Source organism: Coccinella septempunctata, chromosome 2, assembly GCF_907165205.1.
Source record: "Coccinella septempunctata chromosome 2, icCocSept1.1, whole genome shotgun sequence".
NCBI classification, from domain to species: Eukaryota; Metazoa; Arthropoda; class Insecta; order Coleoptera; family Coccinellidae; genus Coccinella; species Coccinella septempunctata.
Window position 1 is genome coordinate 10,754,940 of NC_058190.1, and position 20,130 is coordinate 10,775,069.

At 36.9% G+C, this 20,130-nt stretch overlaps 2 protein-coding genes across 2 annotated transcripts; both read left to right on the plus strand.

The window, feature by feature from the left end:
• Window positions 1–13,505: 13,505 nt before the first annotated feature.
• LOC123306964 lies at window positions 13,506–15,432 on the plus strand. Its single transcript, XM_044889165.1, has 6 exons — window positions 13,506–13,636; window positions 13,688–13,892; window positions 13,941–14,132; window positions 14,187–14,716; window positions 14,796–14,890; window positions 15,379–15,432. Exons 1-6 carry the CDS (start codon window positions 13,543–13,545, stop codon window positions 15,430–15,432), a joined length of 1,170 nt encoding a protein of 389 aa, XP_044745100.1. The 5' UTR covers window positions 13,506–13,542.
• Window positions 15,433–18,582: 3,150 nt separating this feature from the next.
• On the plus strand, window positions 18,583–19,347 carry LOC123306965 (uncharacterized protein KIAA2012-like). The gene has a single exon (XM_044889166.1). The coding sequence runs from the start codon at window positions 18,583–18,585 to the stop codon at window positions 19,345–19,347; it is 765 nt and encodes a 254-aa protein (XP_044745101.1).
• The last annotated feature ends 783 nt before the right edge of the window (window positions 19,348–20,130 follow it).

The window sequence follows — 20,130 nt, forward strand, 5'->3', positions numbered from 1 at the left end:
AGCGCTTGTAGAAAAAATATTGTTCCTAACTCTTGCGTAAAGTATCTTGCCCGCACTCAACTGCTTACCCGAACTCTGCTTCGCATCGTTCGGGCAACGGCAGTTTCGTGCGGGCAAGTATCACTTTAACTATTTATTGCAACCAAAATATAACAAAAAATTATTCAAAACTACAGAAACATGAATTGACAGTGTAAGTCAAATGTAAAACTTGATAAATTGGTATTTATTTCCAGGGCAGGACGAAGTATACTCAAGTAAATGGTTTGCATATGAAGCTTTGAGGTTCATAAAGGATAAAAACCAATGTAAACCAACTCTGATCTCATCCCTTCCGCCAAAGGTTAATCAGGAGACAATTTCACAGGTAAACCTGAATCCAATTTCAGCATATGAATAATAAAATCATGTATAATCATTTTGCCATGATACTGCCCCTGTTGTCATGAAGTATTCAGAAAAAACTTTCCTGATTTCTTTACCATTTTTTGCTGGTTTCCTTGCGACCTTTTTCAAATTAAGTAGAGATGTCATTTCGGGATCATTTCTCCAGGAACCAGGTATAACCTCCACATTTTCTTCTGTATCCATAGCACCTGAAGGACAATATAAATTATGCGAAGTTGAACTTCGGCGTAAAAAATTGTGGAGGTACACACACGCCATTACAACCCACTTGGCTTTCCCTGGTTCTAACAGGAGAGGTTTTCGCAGTACACGAAAAACCGAACATAAAATGCCAAAAGCATTTTCGACAACCCTTCTGGCTCGACTCAGCCTGTAATTAAAAATTCTCTCCGGAGAACCTTTGGAGTAGAATCCTGAATAGGGTTTCATCAAATTGTCGCTCAATACAAAAGCATCATCTCCTAAAATCACATAAGGTACTGGAATTTCTCCATTTGGCAATTTAGACGGTTGTGGTAGATTCAAGCGTTCATTTTTTATATCCTGGTACAACTGAGAATTTTTGAAAACCCCTCCATCGGAAATTCTGCCTTGGCATCCAACATCCACAAAAATAAAGTTATAGTCAGCGTCAACTAAACCAAATAGGACTACACTAAAAAAGGACTTATAATTGAAGTATTCGCTGCCACTTTAAGGTGGACATTGTATGATGACATGTTTTTCGTCGATAGCTCCAACAGCATGGGGAAAGTTCCACTTTTGTTCAAACACCTGGGAGACGCGCTGCCACTCTTCTTCATTTTCTGGCATCTGTAAAATAATGAGAAAAGTACATTTTTGCACCTTGTGAATTAATACCTAACATACAATGACAACGAAATAAAGGACGAATGTTGAACACTTTTCATTTAAATAGTACATGGTGGCCGTTGGAAAATGAAACATAGCCATTTACTGGCGAATTGGCCACATTTGTTGAAAACGCCGAGTCAGGTCGATTTTATATCGTTAAAATGTACTCGAATTGGGCGTTTTTGTTGTGACAATGGTTTACCTCACTAAGACGTATCACTTTCCAGTGATTTGATATCTTTTTCGTTTTTGTGTTAGCAGGTTGAGGATCTGGAGTGCACCGCAACTGTTGATGTAGAGGACGAGGATAATGTCGTCATGGAAGCAGATGATATCGAACAGTCTCAGTCTGCATCTACTTCATCAAGGGAGCAATTTGTACAACCTTCTGCACCCAAGCGCAAAAGAAAAACACCACCTACTGGTGGTACTCAGGTGGACCGAGTTGTGGATATGTAGGAACGATATCTGGATGGCAATGATTGTGACGTGTTTGGTGAGCATGTAGCTATGAAATTAAAGAAGTATGACGAGAAAACAAGAGCTACAGTTGAGTACTACGTCAACAATATTCTGTTTGACGCTGACATGGGCTATCTTCAAGTGCCTACTCGGTATCAGCCACCAACATTAAGGTTTTCTGACCCTCCTTCACCCTTCACAACAAGCAATCCTTCAGCTTCAGGACGGTTTCCCTTCAACACCGAAATATGTGATCGTTCAGACACACTATCAGCCACGGGTGGCAACATAATTTCCTCGGCTGCAGGGAGCTCATACTCCCAAATCCCCGATTAATTATTAAGAATATCAGTTTAAATTCTTTGTTCTAAACTTTTTTCAGTTTCGCATATTTAATTATTTAAATTTTCAGTGTTGTTCTAGTCCAATTTACAAATATATGTTGTTTGTTCCAAGAAAATTATTAAATACATGTATACAAAAATGAAATAAAAAGTTTATTCTTACCTTTACATATTCCTTCAGTGCATTTACGATGGCTTCACACACTTCGGGAATAATTTTCGATATAGATGGTTTGGAAAGTCGAAAAATGTACATGAGACTTCCATATGAATCTCCTGTAGCCAAAAATCGAAGTGTTAGTGCCAGTCTAACTGACGCTGGAATACTCTCTCGATAATTGGTGTCCTTTCTTGACACTTTTTCCTCAATTTTGGCGAGTAATAAATTGAAGTCCGATAATGACATGCGGCAGAAATTTCTGAAAAGTTCCGTTTCGTCCGATCTCAAGTCATCTAGCAGCTGGGTATAATTTCTTCCTTTCAGAAAAGAATTCACCCAGGTTTTTCGTCTCCTCCTTTGGCGTAGTTTTTTCATTTGAGGGAGTATCACTATAAAAGCAGTAGAAATTGCAATTTTGGACAATGCGGGCGCCATGTCTGTGCACTTTAGAGAGACTTCGTTGAATTATCAAGAACAACTGCTCGCTCGAACACGCGCGGGCTGTGTGAACACCTCCCATTCTGAGTTTTCGAACGTTTGAAAAACGTTTTGAAACGTTCGAAAACAATGCTCGTTTGGTATAAATGCACCTTAAAATAAGTTTTGTAATTAGAATAAAAAGAATTTAAAAGCTAATTTCAATAATAAAATGAATCCGTGTTTGAAGAACAATGCAATAAATTTCTCAATTATGAACTGATTTTTTTTTCGATACTTCGGATCAGAGAAAAATCCAGATAAAGATTCGTATTATTCGTTATCTCACTGTAATTTCTCAATGAGCAATTTATTCGAATCTTTCTCTGACTTTCACTCAGAAATTTTCAAGTATATGATTATTATAAGAAAATTAAAAATGAGCCTTACAGATTCCCTCTTTATTTGGTTTCGTCGAAAATAAGTGCATGTACCGTAAAAACAGATGACGCTGAAATTTGTTTTTGGATACAGTGACTCTATCAAACACAGTGGCGACAATTGAAAATTTAGCAAGAATATGGCGGCTTAGAAGCACATATTTCAATGCTATGATCTCTAATTCGGAATGCGGATTGGCTCACGTCACGTCATGTGACCAAATCCGCCATATTCTTGCTAAAACGATGAAAAACGAGACCACAATTGTCGCCACTGTGTTTGATAGAGTCACTGTATTTTTGGAGTGGTCCATCTATTCTCTGTTCATTTAATATATGCATTCGGTGACGTTTCAAAAGATTTCGCCGACAATCTTACTCATTCATGACGTAATGATTTTGCGAAAAAAGGAAAGTGCGGGCATTGCATGCCAGGTGGCATATTTATGATTAGGGCAGAGACAGAGTTTGTCTCTGATTAGGGTAATGTCAGACGCGGCGGTTTGGACCGAGACGGTTCCCGCTAGCGTTCGTCTGGTGCTGGTGAATGTCAGACGTGTCGGTGAAGTCCGCGCGCTGGCCGAATAGAAGGAATTGTACGCATTGTACATTTTACATTGTTTCTACAAAAATTCAGTTTAATTGAAGATGAGTGATAAAAAAGAAGTTTCGTTGTTGTCCCTTCTTTAATGCCAATATAAGAAGAAGAAGAACAGAGGCAAAGGATATGGGTCCATCCAATCATTCAACAGAGGGAAGAAAAAGGACATTTCAAGAACCTGTTTTCTGATTTGAAGAAACACGAAGACAAATTATTCAACTTCACTCGGATGTATACAAATTCATTTCCAGAACTCCTGGATTTAATAAAACAAAATCTGAAGAAGAAAGACACAGTGATGAGGAAGTGCATATCCCCCGAAGAAAAACTGGCGATAACGTTGAGGTGAGTAGCAACAAAAATTGAGAATCTATGAAAATATCTACTATTTAATCAGTTGAAAACATAAATATCTATGTAACAAAAACAATATATGAAAATAAAAAAGTGAAACATAAAAAAATTACTCTTAAAGTATTAAAAAAGAATAAAATATAGGTACATTGGTCAACTCGATTGGCAGTTTCAGTTGCTGCTACAAAAATATCTTTTTGAGCCTGTATATTATATATTATCATACTGGGACTCTGATATGTAGGAAAAGGGTGTGGATTCCGATGTATATGCACTAGAGTAAGAAGAATACCTTGGCGGATCATTATTTTGCAGCAATGCGTATTCCTCATATCTATTGAGCACCTGCATTATTTCTAATCTACATTTTGAGGCAATAAGAGCAGCAAAAAATAAATGGCTGGAGGAACAGTGTAAGGAAATGGCACATCTACAAGAACGGCATGACGAGGATAACTTGCACGAGAAAATAAAGAAAACAGCTGGAGTATACAAGAAACAGACTTTCTCAAACATAAGAAATGAACAAGGACAAGAGGCACAAGACGACGCACAGATAAAAGCTATCTGGGAACAATATATTGCTAATCTCTGCAGATGAAAGAACCCAGTTAGAAGATAATCCGGAGGATAATTTGTCTGGACCATCAATCACAGTAGAGGAGATTACTAGAGCAATAGATAGCTCGAAAGATAGGAAAGCGGTTGGGCCAGATCGTGTGCCTGTTGAACTGCTCAAATTATTAGACAACGAAGGTATTAAGATACTTCAAAGAATTTTCAACCAAATTTATAACATGGGAAAATTCCCAACCAAATGGCTTACATATATTTTCATTCCACTACCAAAAAAGAACAACGCAACAAAATGTGAAGACCACAGGTTGTTCAGCTTGATGAGTCACACCTTGAAGATATTTCTTAAAGTCATTCATTACAGAATTTCCACAAAATGCGAAAGCTTTATAGGATCCTCACAATTCGGATTTAGAAGGGGTTTCGGTACGAGAGAGGCACTGGTCGCAACTCAAGTATTAGTGCAGAATTGCTACGACCAGAGGAAAAATGTAGCGATGTGTCTCATAGACTTTGAAAAAGCCTTCCACAGAGTGCAGCATCACAAACTCGTTCAAATACTAAAGCGACTTGACATAGATCAAAAAGATATACGCTGTATTGAAAATTTGTATTGGAACCAATCAGCTGCGGTTGAATGTGGCAACGAAGTTACAAGGGCACAAAACATACCTAGAGGCGTAAGATAGGGATGTGTCCTCTCCTCCCTCCTGTTTATCGTTTACTCTGAAAACATCTTTCAAGAAGCTCTCGAGGGACAAAAATTAGGTATCAAAGTAAACGGTACATGGATCAATAATATACGGTACGCGGATGACACAGTCGTGATAGCAGACAACATGAATGACCTCCAAAGGTTCTTGGACATAATAGGAATACACAGTCGGCTTATGGGGATCAACATTAACACAAAGAAAACAAAATTTCTAATAATCACACGTAATACAGATGATTTCCAGAATGCAAAACTATCATACAATAGTGAGGACATAGAACGAGTGGAAAAATTTAACTATCTGTGAACTTGGCTGTGTGCAGACTGGTCTTCAGACTTAGAAATCAGGTGCCGGATAGAAAAAGCGAGGAACTCATTTATGAAATTTAAAAACGTCTTTACGAACTCGGACTTTGACCTCAACCTCAGAATAAGATTCACAAAATGTTACGTATGACCCTGCTATTGTACGGCATGGAAGGATGGAAGGCTGGACACTGAAGGTTAATACCATGAATAGGCTGGAAGCATTTGAGATGTGGGGCTACAGGCGGATACTGAAAGTTTCTCGGACAGCAAGGAAAACCAACGAGGAAATTCTGAGGAGGATAGGAAGAGAAAGTGAGTTGCTGCTCACGATAAAACGCAGGAAAACAGCATATCTGGGACATGTAGTACGCAACGAGAGGTACCATTTGCTCCAACTGTTGATTGAGGGAAAGATAGAGGGAAAAAGGGGACTGGGCAGAAAGAGGATGTCGTGGCTCGGAAATATCAAACATTGGACGGGGATAAGGACGACTGGAGAATTGATCCACAGCATTAGAGACAGAATTAAATGGTCAGAAATGATCGCAAACATCCATTAGTGGATAGCAGCGGAAGAAGAAGACATTTTAAGTTCAGTCTTTTCGGAAGAGCCGATATAGATGGCAAAGACAACAGAAATTGCCGGTTGTCGTCATTTTCCATGGATGACTTGGTTCTGTTGTGATCAAGCCGATCCAAGGATTCGATAATTCTTTCTTCAAGAATACTTATTTTCTATCGCTTTTTGACGGTTCTATTCGAAACAGGAATTGTCTCAGTAGATACGGAGGAAAAACTAGCTTCCACAGCGGCATCCACTTGAACAACTGGCGATTCTTCTTTGGAATTGCATGTTCCCCTCAATTCAATTGTGTCCCTAAAAAATTGAAGTTGTTGGGAATATATACATATATATGGTGCTCTGCTGGCACCTCCTTCGCTTCCAGACTTCCTTTTTCTTGAGTGCAGGTTCCTCGAATAAGTATCCCTGATATTTTTTCGCAGGTTCCTCGAATAATTATCCCTGATATTTTTTCATCTCTTGTGCAATGCATTTCCTAAAAATAAAATACCACAATGTATATTAAAATTTCTAGAGAATTAATAGAAATAAGTGAAAATTAATCGAATCTAAGTAAAGCCGTTTCTGAGTGTTCCAATTTAAATCTTTTCAGACAAGTTTTTGTTACAGTGGTTACTGGTTTCCTTTGAGAATTCATTCATTTTCAGGCACACTATACCTTCTTTTTGTTACAGGTATCCAGCAAGTGGATGTTCTTTGACTGATTCACACCACAACATTCATGTAGGAAGAACTACTGCTGGAGTTATTGTAAAAGAAGTATGCGAAATGCACGATATCTCCATTTCCAACAGATCGATGGCATGAAATTGCAAGGGGATTTGAAACATACGCAAGGTTTCCTAATTGCATCGGAGCTATTGATGGAAAACACATTAGAATGAAACAGCCTCCAAACAGTGGCTCAATGTTTTACAATTTCAAGAACTATTTTTCAACAGTTCTTTTCGCAATGTGCGATTCTAATTACTGTTTCACATATACTGAGGTTGGATCTTATGGGAAGTCCAGTGATTCTGGTATATTTTAAAACTCCCTTTTTTACAAAATGATTTGTGATGGAACTCTCAATTTACCTACTCCACGAAAAGTAGATGAAAGTTCGAACGAACTATTTCCATATGTTATAATAATAATAATAATAATAATAAAGTTCGAAAAAGGTTCCTTATTACAATTACCATCCGGATGCTGTGTTGGAAAATGAACATCACAAGCTCTACTGGGATCGCACAGTTCTCACAGACCGGAAAATAACCCACAATAGACCAGACCTCATATTGCTCAATAAGGATGAGGACAGAGCACTATTCATCGATGTGGCGATTCCAAATAATAACAATCTTCTAGATAGGCACACTGAAAAAATTTCAGAATACAGAGATCTCGAGGAACAAACCAGAAGACAGTGGAAGCTGAAAGATATCAAGACCATCCCTATGTCATTTCATCTACAGGCCTGATACCGAAGAAACTACTAGAGAACTTGAGGAAACTTCAGTTGAACGAAAATATCTATAGAGTCATGCAGAAGGCGGTACTGCTCGGAACGGCGAGAACTGTACGCAAGTACATGGGGAATGCAGAGGAACACCATCTGCTCCGACAGAAAGTGCGGGTGGAGCAAGAATCCAACCTACAATAGGGAGGCGAGGAGCGACCCGGACCCGACCACCACCACGAGCCCGAAAACCTGGAAAGGGCTCCAACAGAGCTTAATCCTTTTGATATCTGAGATATCTGGGATAACTGAATTTTCCTCTGGAGAGGAGTGTGAAAACCGCAAGGCTAAAGTCATAATAAATTTATAATGATAAATCTATTGATCCTTTGGGACAAGTACATGTATAGGACAGGTCAGATAAACAAGAAAAAAAAATATATGCAATATACAAAAATACCCTAAAGGAAAACAAGTGAATCATAAAAATAATCGGCAACAGTATAGTAACAATTCTGTAGTAATTTAGCCTTATTACATTTCTGAATTCTTTCAGTTTGAGAGACTAAGCACATTTAGGCAGATGATTATTCAGTTTGATACACTGATAAGTAGGCGACTGTTCAAATTTAGTCGTATTGTGCTTGGGGATATGGAGTAAATTCTCATTTCTTGTACTATATCTATGAAAACTTGAGAGTTTTGTAAATTTGCTTTCGTTCTCCCTAACATATACCAAGCACTTAAAGATATAAATGGACCCCACTGTCAAAAGACCATTTTCTTTGAAAGTATAGTTGGTGACGACGCCTTTCTTCTGTCAGATAATTTGCTCAAATCCTACGGAGGAAAATTTTTATCCCATTCTAAGCAGAACTTCAACAATCGGTTATCCACTGCCAGGAGATACATTGAAAGCACATTTGGAATTCTGGCAAACAAGTGGCGCATCTTCCATCGACCGATCGATGTTGATATTGACATGGCAGAAAGCCATGCTGCTTGCTTGCATATTACATAATTTAGTGAGAATAAGCGATGGACTCCAGCTATTAAATGATATTGAATATGATTGTCCATTTCAAGAACTCTCCACGGACTCAACACATCGGGGAAATATCACAGCATTATCAACAAGAGATAAATTTGCAGATTTGCTCAATAAAGATAACAATAGGTAATCATTGAGCCACCAAACTATATATTCAACTTTTCACTGTGTTATGGTAATATTTTCCCGATTGTTTTCTAGTCTATGCCTTATCGCTTGCTGGACGTCGTCGTTATTTTAGATTTTAACGCAGAGCTCTGTTGCGTATGTTGGAGAGCTGCACCTGTCCGATCAGATTTTTCTTGATCATTTTGGATCAGATAGATTGATTGACTGCTACTTCGAAACGAAGAAATTCTCAAGATTGTGAAAACCCTCACTTTACCTGTACAGATAGATAGGATATAACCAAGAAAAGTGTATTGTCGACAGAGGAAATTGTAATACAGTTTTAATTAGTACCATCTTGATTTTCATTCAATGAGTGCATCGAATAAGTACTGGAGAATCACAAGGAAAAAAAAAGAAGAATCGAACAGTTCGACTTTGAGTCGTAACAAATTGGTTCATTTTTAATTAAACTGCTTTGATTCCTGATTCTCTGACTTCTAGGTGCACTTGTTGAATGCGGTATATTAGTCCGAGAGCTGGCAGCAAAAACAACTACCTCATAAGTTACCAAAGGTTTGGTTTGGCACTTTGGTTCAACTTTATTACCAAAACTTGAAACCGCCCGTCTGCCGGGCGTGAGTGGTCGCCTTATGGGATAAAAAAAAATGAAAAGATGAGAAAAAATCGATTGAAACTTTCTAATAGTTACCAAGATGAATGTTGTGTCAAAATGGTCTAGGATCTTAACTGAATTGAAATCGTAAGCGTCTGCCAACAGGGGTGGTCGCTATTTCGAAACAGACGCTGTCAAATACAGGGTGGTCCAGATCATAACCAAGAAATTTTAACCACGTATTCTACATCAAAAATAAGCCTTAGTTTGTCATATAAACATATGTCGAGAAATGTTTCCTTTCCGAGATACAGGGTGTTAAAATTGTAGAAAAAAAATGTTTTTTATTAATAACTTTCACACCTCTTGGAATATTTTTATAAAATTTGAGACATAGGTTTTGAGCGTCAAGGAGCACTTTTTGCATAATATCCTTTTTTTTCTATTCTACCAGTGGCGTCCGTATTGCAGCGAGACTGAATATTTTCAGATAAAAAAATAATACGCCACTGATTTTTCCGACAATAAAAATCACTTTCTGAATCCTTATTTAATTTGGAGCAAATTCGGTCTCTTGACTTTTTGCTGTAGGAGACACCTACAACCTACCTGTTTTTTGCTGCCAGCTCTCGGACTATATGTTTAATTTGTTTTGAATTTGGATAATCTTCTAAATCAATTCATTCACACTACATTGTAATTTTTTATAATCAATATTTCCATAGGTTCTCCTTTTCAATTTTTCTTTGGTGTGGACTGAGGTGGCACCTTTCCAGTGGACTAGGACAGATTTCGGTTCTCAGATAAGATCCAGGACATCTCCCTGAGCAGCAGTTTTTTCATATATCAGGTTGCCAGGTGAATCATTTCCGCTTCCTGGCCACAAATAAAACTTTACCTATAGTTCGTTTAGATTCTGCAATCTTCATAACTACTCATTTTTATTGTTTTGAATTTGGATCCAGACATGTCAGACCTCGATTTTGAATTACTTGACCGATCATGGTTAGTTTATGAACTAAACATTAGAGGTTTCACCGTACTCAAAGAGAACAAAACAGAATTAGCTAGGCATTTGGGCGCTTATATAGCTCGAAAAGGTGTTGTCATTTCTGAGCTCCCAAAGGAGTTAAAACTTGATTTTGAAAGTGAGATACAAACTTGTTCCGAGATATTGAATACATTGTCAAAAAAAAACTTAAGTGCATATTCACTGAAAAACTAGTTGCGTACCTAGATGTGTCATTCTGGCATGTAAAGACTAGAATTGAACGGTTAGATCCTTCATCAGAAAACAGCACTGCTAGAATCAATGATCTTATAGTCAATTATGAATCAATCTTCAAAGAGTTCAAGGAACTTCGATCAATTTTGATGGACGAATCTTTGTCGGAGTCCAAACCGGAAACTGATTTTAGTTTGACTAAAAATTAATTCGTTATAAGTGATCCGGACTATTTACCAATGGCAAAATGGAATATCAGATTTGAGGGTAGACATAGAAACAGCTTAGACGTTTTATTTTTCATTAGGATGGTTAATCAGCTTAGTAACACGCATAAAGTTTCTGACACAAAACTCCTGGGATCATTTTCAAATTTTCTTGCGGGCCGTGCGGAAACCTGGTTCAGATATATTCAGTCAAAAGTAACGTCTTGGGAAGACTTATGCGATCGTTTGAAGAAAGAATTTTTGCCAAATAATTTTCATAAACACGTGAAAGAGTTGATAAAAAATTGTAAACAACAAGAAAACGAAGGCATTGGCACGTTCATAGCTAGAATTAGCGAACTAATGGATTTCCTTCCCCAACCATATACTGATGAAAAGAAAATAAAAAAAAAATAGGGAAAATTTACTCTGACAGAGTAACATTTCAGGATCCAATTGGCGAATTTTCGAATTCCGAATTTGGTTACCTAGATTTTCTCACCTCTTCATCAAGCCAAACCAAGCAAAAACTTTCTTCGAACTCATTATTTGACGGAAGACCAAAAAACTGAACTGAACAACATAATAGAAAATTATTTCGACAGCATCAAAGATATAAAATTAGGTTGCACTCCTGCTATCGAACACAATATAGAAATAAAGCCCGATGCTATTCCAGTTAAGCGAAAGTATTACCGAGTGAGCCCTGCAATGCAAAGTGAAATTAATGCAGAAATAGATCGTATGTTGGAACTCGGAGTTATCGAATCAAGTCAGTCCGAATGGTCATCTCCTATTTTAATGGTAACATAAAAAGATGGCACCTTTCGTTTCGTGACGGATTTTCGGGAGTTAAATAAAATTTCAAACAAACCTAGTTATCCCCTACCTTTCATACATGAAATCTTAGATTCTCTAGGCAACGCCAAATATATGAGCTCATTAGATATTTTACACGCTTTTTGGCAGGTTCCTCTGTCCAAAAAATCGAGAAAATACACAGCGTTTACCGTGCCAGGCCGAGGCCATTTTCATTATAAAAGACTAGCGATGGGACTACATGGCTCAGCTCAAACATTCCAAAGTTTGGTTGATAAACTTTGAAGCCTTACGTTTTCATTTATTTGGACGATCTCATCATAGTTGCGCCCGATTTCGAGACCCATAACAGAATTCTGAGAGAGGTATCCAAACGGCTGATGGAAAATAATTCAACTTTAAAAAGGGAGAAGTGTAAATTTTGTAGGGATGAATTGGAATACTTAGGATTCATTATTAATAGGAAGGGTTTGTCAGTATATCCAGCTAGAGTAAGTGCGATTGCGCAGATGCCAAAACCTAAAAATACTAGGGAAATCAAAAGAATTATTGGCATGTTATCGTATTATAGACAATTTGTACCTGATTTTTCGAAGATAGTTCATCCTCTCATACAACTAACAAAAAAAGGTGTACCCTGGAAGTGGACGAATGATTGCGATGAAGCGCTTAATAAAATAAAAAACACCTTGATATCTCCCCCCATATTATCATGCCCCGATTGAAGTTGTCCCTGCATTGTTTAAACTGACGCTTCTTCAAAGGGACTCGGTTGCGTTTTATATCAACACTATGATAATAGAGATCACGTTATTTGTTATCTGTCAAGATCTTTAACGAAAAACGAATCGAAATTTGGTTCAACGGAATTGGAAATCCTGGCGGTTATTTGGGCCATTGAAAGTTTACGAGGTTATATAGAAGGACAAAAATTTACAGTTGTGACAGATAATTACGCACTCAAGTGGATTAACGATTTGAAGGACCCTAGGGGCAGACTGGGACGCTGGTGCCTCCGGCTGCAAAGTTATGATTTTGATGTGGTTCACAGAAAGGGAAAATTCAATGTAGTAGCCGATTGTTTATCCAGAACACCGGAGCCATCAGTATCCTCAGTAAATCCCGATCCAGTACAATTTTCCGACAGCAATTTAGGTAACACAGAAATCATAAAGAGTGATCCATGGTACGAGCGATTATTCAACAACATTCAAAATCACCCTTTGCGCTAACCCAAGTATAGAATTATAAATAATAAGATAGTGAAACATATTCCTCTGGGTTTCAAAGATTTAATGCGGGAGGTCAATGAATGAAAAGGAATAGTGCCAAAACATGATAGGTTGCGCCTTTTAAAAAGATACCACGATGAAATGGCGACAGGTGGCCACTTTGGAGTACACAAAACCTACAATCGTCAAATTCAGAATTTTACCTGGCCACGTATGAAAGCTGATGTATACCGTTATGTGAAGCGTTGTCCTGTATGTTGTGGTCAAAAACCTCTACAGAAAACCCCAGCAGGAGTGATGGGAAAACGGCCAGAAACCGAACAACCCTGGCAACTAATATCATCAGATATTTTTGGACCATTACCGTCCAGTAATGGCTACAAATATATTCTGGTAACAACTGATTATCACACGAAATTCAGTATATTCACTCCCCTTCGTACAGCAACAGCGCAAAACGTCATTAAAAGCATAGAGAACCATGTATTTTTAGTATTCGCGATTCAATGGTAGGTTGCGCCCTCTATAAACATTCGTTTTGTGACATCTACACAAGTAGGTGAACAGTGAACTAGTGAACAGAAGGAAATTGTGTAATTTTGTTATTTTTTACGCAAAAAATGATGGCTAAAAACGGAAATGGTGTATTCCTAAGCCTCAAGGAGTATTTCAGATATTTAGGATCCATTCCTACTAGCAGGAATTTAGTAGAAGGTGAGTACATGCAAATTTATTAATGAAATATTAATTGACCAAACATTTTAGGAGAAGCAGTACTGAATGCCGGTCACATTATGATGTGTGGAAATTTGGGAAAGAGCAGCAGAGTAATAGAAATTTTTGGTTTGTGTTCGCAAACATCGGCCCTCTCTTCAGATCCTCATGAAATTGAGGGAAAAATTATAATCGATGACGGATCTGCCATAATATCTGCATTTACCTGCTCTTGTAAGGCCGGTTTAGGAGGGAGGTGCAAACACATCTCAGCAATTCTATTATAACTTGAAAAAATTTCAAGCACAGACCTGAAATGCTGGTGGAAAAAGAAAAAAAGTGAAAAAAAATCAAAATATCGAGCTTTTCCACTTCTAGAAACCAATTGCTTGAAAGACAAAGCGTCCCCTGTGCATAAATTGTCATCACAGGATGAAGATGATATTAGGAAATTTGCTATAAATAAGATGCCTTCATGCAGCATTGCATCTCATAAGTAAATAACTATAATCTCAATTGAACCTTTGAAACTTTAATGATTTATTTTCAGAATGAAGAATTTAAATAAGGCACCCTATAAGATGTTCATCCCAGAAAAATGTAAACTAGTTATTAGAAATGCAGAAAATTCAGATTTTCTGAAGAATTTCTATAAATTTGGCCCACAAATGAATTTCAAATGCCCTCAGTGCATTGTCACATACAACGAATTGGCAATGTTTGATTCCCTAAATGTATGTATCATGACTGAAACTAATAAGGCTCTCTGGGAGCAAGAAAGAAAATTTCGGGTCACTGGTTCTCGATGCTATGACCTGTATACATATTCGAAAAATGATTGGGAAGAGAAATGTAGATCATATTTCTATCCCAAGCAATTTTCGAGTGTTTATACCAGGCATGGTATGAAATACGAACCATTGGCTCGAGATATTTTCGAGAAAACAACGGGATTGTCAGTACTGAAGATGGGCCTGATAATATGCAGAAGCGAACCTTGGCTGGCATATTCTGCTGATGGAATTATATTCAAAAATGATGAACCTTATGGTCTCTTAGAGATAAAATGTCCATATAAGGGTAACAAAATGTTATTTATTTTCTCAGTTATAATTAAGATTTTGCAAACTACCATTTTTTAAATTTCTTTATATTTTAGCAAAGAACACTTCTGATGTGGCGCAATGCTGCAGATATATTCTTGAGGAAAATGGTGTGCACGTTTTGAAAAAGAGACATAAATATTTTGCACAGGTACAGCTGGGAATGGCCATCCTCAATTTAAAGATTTGCCATTTTATAGTTTTCTTTCGAGTGATAATACTTATTTGGATATCAGGGTGCCATTCGATGAAGAATATTCACATATTTTATTATTTTCATTAAAACAAAAATATCTAGATAATATGTAACATTATATTTGTTCAACTAGTTGAGTTTTTGACATTTTAAATTACAAAATTTTGTATATATATGTTATGTTTTTTATAATATAATATTTCAAAAATATCTTGATTTATGTCTATCCGAATTGTTTAGGTGTTCTGCGATATTTTAGATTAAAGAATTATGTATGTATATGTGTTATGTATGTTGGCTGGAAGACCTAGGTCGATAGCCGTTTGACTGACTGGTCAATAAATCTTTTTTTGTTGTTATGTTTATCTCTGTATATTTGTTATTTTTATTTAAAAAGAAATATTTCAAAAATATCTTGTTTTATGTCTGTCCGAATTGTTTAGGTGTTCTGCGATATTTTAGATGATGATGATGATGTTATTGGCTGGAAGACCTAGGTCGATAGCCGTTTGACTGACTGGTCAATAAATCTTTTTTCTCTCCCTCTATGTGTTTATACATATCTTTACCTATCCTGGAGATTTGAATTAATTATTGAAAACATTGGGAGTGGTAGTGATTTGAAAGCAATACAATTCAGATATTTTAATGTAAATTTCATACACAAAAAAACAATGAATACATTTATAGAATGGGCGAATATGACTTCAAACAGAAATAAAAATACACTAAAAATATAACACAAATTATAAACTTTCAGAAACTATCCTCAGAGAAAATCGAACTGGATAAATTCACCATAGCACAACATATTGTCATTATTTCTTCAACTTTAGGCACCAGATTCCAAGGCAAAACATTGCACAAGATTTTAAAAATTTTTATCCTCTGACTCACCCGTTCATTATGGACTCTTGTCCTCGCTATGAATAAATTACTCTCAGCTTCTTGAAGCGTAAATTGCTTCCTATTCCTCATAAATGATGGACGTATAAGTTTAATCTTCTTTTTCATGCAAATTTCATCGATAAGAAATCCTCTGTCCACCATAATGGCATCCTCGTTTGGTTTCAACAAAGATATAAGTCCACTCTGCTCAAAAATTATTTTATCAGAAGCACGTCCCCCATAGGCTCTACTAACAAAACTTATTAATCCTGCAGGTGTCACTGCAACCATGATTTTTATTCCTATTATTTCCTTTATAGTGAGAGTAACATCTTATTCTACAACAGAGACATTTTGTTTTCTGCACAAAAATTTCTGTGCAGTCAAGAATAACTCTCACGTTATCAAATTGCTCAAAGTGTCTGGGCAAATTTCTCCGGATTTCCTCAGCTGGAGGAATATATATTAAAGGTTTCAATACTGTTCCTAACACAGTAAGCATCTCATGGAATATTTCTTTTATGCTTTGAGAGCTCATGTTTCCAAAGAGTACTGACAGTACAACATAGCTTGTGTCGTTTTTAAGCTTAGTGAAGGTAAGTATAATTTTCTCCCTTATAGTTAAGGATGAAAAATTTTCTTTTTTGATTCTCAACACTAAACTTTCTATTGTATCAAGCATTTGGAAAGAATTCAGTCCTGTCATGCTATTCAGTTTTTTGTCACTAACAATATTATCACAAATCGTCCTTATTTTTAAAGTGTTGACTTGAACAGAAACATCTTGATACTTCAATTCTGCCAAAGCACATAAAGCTTCAGCAGCCAACAATTCCTCAGGTGTTCGAGTTGGTTCCTAAAATTTCAACTTCAATATACGATTATATTAGAATATTTCAATATCTTACGTGCCTGAGGAGTTCTTCCTGAATTTCTTGCTCTTCGTCCATTGATTCACAGTTAGTGTTTAACTGAAAATTAAACAACAATGCATTAATTCTTACTCATAAGAAGAGATTTCAATTCAAGTCTGAAGCATATACTTGCAATTGGCTGTACAGATTCATATTTGGAAATATTTCGTCTTTCTTTCTTCTTAGTGGTATCATGAGAACCCTCAGGAAGGTTTTTTGTTGGGACAGCATTCTTCTTCAATCTTCGGCGTCTGGAATTATTTGCTAATTATAGAAACATATTAGAAAACATGTAACTTGGATGATATTCTAATAAGTAACTCACCACGTGGATAAAAATCTGATTCTTCAAAATGTTTTGAACAAACTCTCATAGAATTTGTTATTTTCTTTCCGCACCTCAAATTCTTCTCCCAAATCTTTCTCACGTCCACTTTTTCAACGATGCCATTTTTGTTTGTTATTCGTACTTTAAAACTATTATGTTTGGGAAAAAAATGAAAGGACACTATGTCCCTTTTGGCACAACTATTGCATCCATAAACGCAACAAAACACTTTTGATTTCGACATTTCGACTAATTTATCATCCATCTTAATATACAAATATATAAACCAAAACAATATAAATCACTGAATTCTCCAAACCAACTGTTTACTGTTTGTTTAATAAATGGACGATATGAAAGCCAAGCCAAACAACTTTTTCAACCTACTTCTGGAGTTTCAAATTTTCGCCACCAGATGGCCTGAAGATGAACTTGAATCGCCAATATGGCGTTCCTGAGTATATAATTGTGGACAATGCGACACAGTTCGGTAGAAGTCGTGAATTCAATCAGTTTTTAGAGAAGTCTGGTGTAAAACTGTTGTACAATGCAAATTATCACGCCCAGAATAATCCAACGGAAAGAGTTAATAGAGTTCTTAAATCTTTATTAAGTTCATATATCGATGAACATCAGTCAAACTGGAGCAATAATCTTCCACATATTTTAGCTTGCTCTTTAAGGACCGCAAAACACGAAACTACAAAGTTTACACCATATTTCGCCATGGTACCATATATTTCGCCATTACCACCATATGGTAATATTTTTCCGATTGTTTTCTGGTATATGCCTTATCACTTGTTGGACGTCGTCGTTATTTTAGATTTTAACGCAGGGACTCTGTTGCGCATGTTGGAGAGCTGCACCTGTCCGATCGGATTTTTCTTGATCATTTTGGATCAGATAGATTGATTGACTGCTACTTTGAAACGAAGAAATTCTCGAGATAGTGGAAACCATTATATAAATATATCGTTGTCGGTAAATCCGGATAATTGTTGGTTTCGCAATCAGAATAAATTTGCTTCGATTGTTGTAATTCTTAATCGAAATAAGTCACGCTTTGTTGCGGATAAGTTCGAGATCGAAAGGTAAGATTTTTATAGTTTCACAATGGCAATGGCGGAACACGAGCGGCGGCGCTAAACCGATAAAAACGGTCGTGTCACGTAAGCGATAATTAGTGCGATAAAGTGGAAAAATTGGATCGAATTTGTGAAAAACTGTGAGATAAGGTTTTTGAGCATTGAAGTGTGCCTAAGATCGGTGATAGAAGTGGTTGAAATTGAATTTGCAAAGGAAGTTTTACGGAATAAAAGATTAAGGTTAAAGATAAAATCGGACAATAACAAAAGAATATACATATAAATTCTGTAACTGGCGAGCTAGCGAGGGAGCGGGTCGGTTCCTGAATCAAGTAGGGGCCCGGCGCAACTGTTCTGTCGACGCACGGCGGTTACGGAGTGGGAAATTTCTAAGAAACTCGAAGAGAGTGCAGTAACTGGAGATCTCAAATGAAAAAGACCGATCACAAAAGGAATAGAAGCGAGGAAGAGGAAGAAGATATTTTAGTGGAGAATAAAAAAGTACTGCGATCGCCGACTGTTAAGAACAGGGGAAAAGAGATGGACATCGAAAATTTAGAAAGAATGTTCCAAAGGATGATGGAAGAGATGAAGTTGGAGATCAGAAGGAATACTGAGGAAGTGAAGTTGGAAATGAAGAATTTGAAAGAAGAGATGAAGAAGAGAGAAAAGAAGTGGGAGGACGAGAGGAAGGAGTTGGAGGGAAGAATAAAAGTTTTGGAGGAGAAAGCGGATCGAGAAGAGAAAATGAAGAGGAAAAATAACATAGTAGTGAAAAATTTGAAGGTTCATGATGGGAAAGAAAGAGAAGAAGTTAAAAAACTGGTTGATGAAGAGTTGAATTTGAAAGTGGACATAACTAAGGCGTATAAAATAAATCGAGGAACGAAAGTAGAGATGATAGTCGCTGAAATTGCAAGCTGGGATCAGAAACAGAATATAATGAAGGCAAAACAGAGATTGAAGGGGAAAGATATTTACATAGATAATGATCTGACTCTAAAGGAAAGACAAGTTCAAAAACAGATTCTTGAAATAAGCAGAGTTGAAAAAAGCAAGGAGAAGAAAGTGAGGGTAGGATATAGGAAAATATTTATAGATGGGAAGCTTTTTGTATGGGATGATGACGAACAAGGGGTGAAGGAGAAAGAGTATGCGAACATAAATAAAGAGGCTCACTCGTCAAAAAACTAGTGAAAAAAGGAGGATGTAGGACCATGGCAACGACCCAGCAGGAAAAGGAATCTGAATTTGGAGAAAAACTTTGCACTACACAGGGAAAATTTAGAGGAAGAGATGGAAATATAAACTCGTCGAGGAATCAGCAGAAAAGAACAGCAAAAATGGAGAAAAATGGGAAAAAGGAAATATACAAGATTGGGACATGGAATGTGAGGGGAATTTCGGGAAAGGAGATGGAGCTTTGCGGTGAATTCGAGAATTCTATGTTGGATATGTTGGTGATAACTGAAACTAAAAAGAAGGGAAATGGAAAGATGGCAATAGATGATAGGTATACATTGGTATGGAGTGGTGTACATCAGGATGAAAGAGCTAGAGGCGGAGTAGGGTTCTTGATGAAAAGCGAGGTGGAAGAAAAGTACCTGAATAAATGGGAAGCAATTAATGAAAGAATAATGGTAGTTGAACTGAGTTATGGGGGGGTGGTGGAGACGATCATAGGTGTTTATGGACCAAATGAAGACGATAAAAAGGAGGAAAAGGATCATTTCTGGAATGAATTAACTTTGGTAGTGGAGGAGGCTAGAGGAACGATCTATATTGCTGGTGACTTCAATGGCAGGGTGGGAAAAAGAAGTAACCAGCAAACAAGATGTATCGGGGAACACGGGGAAGATGTTTGAATAGTAATGGAAAGCGATTGTTGGAATTTTGCGAGATACACGGATTCATCATAGGGAATACTTTCTTCGAACATAAGGACATACACAAGTACACAAGAGAGGTTAAGTCAAG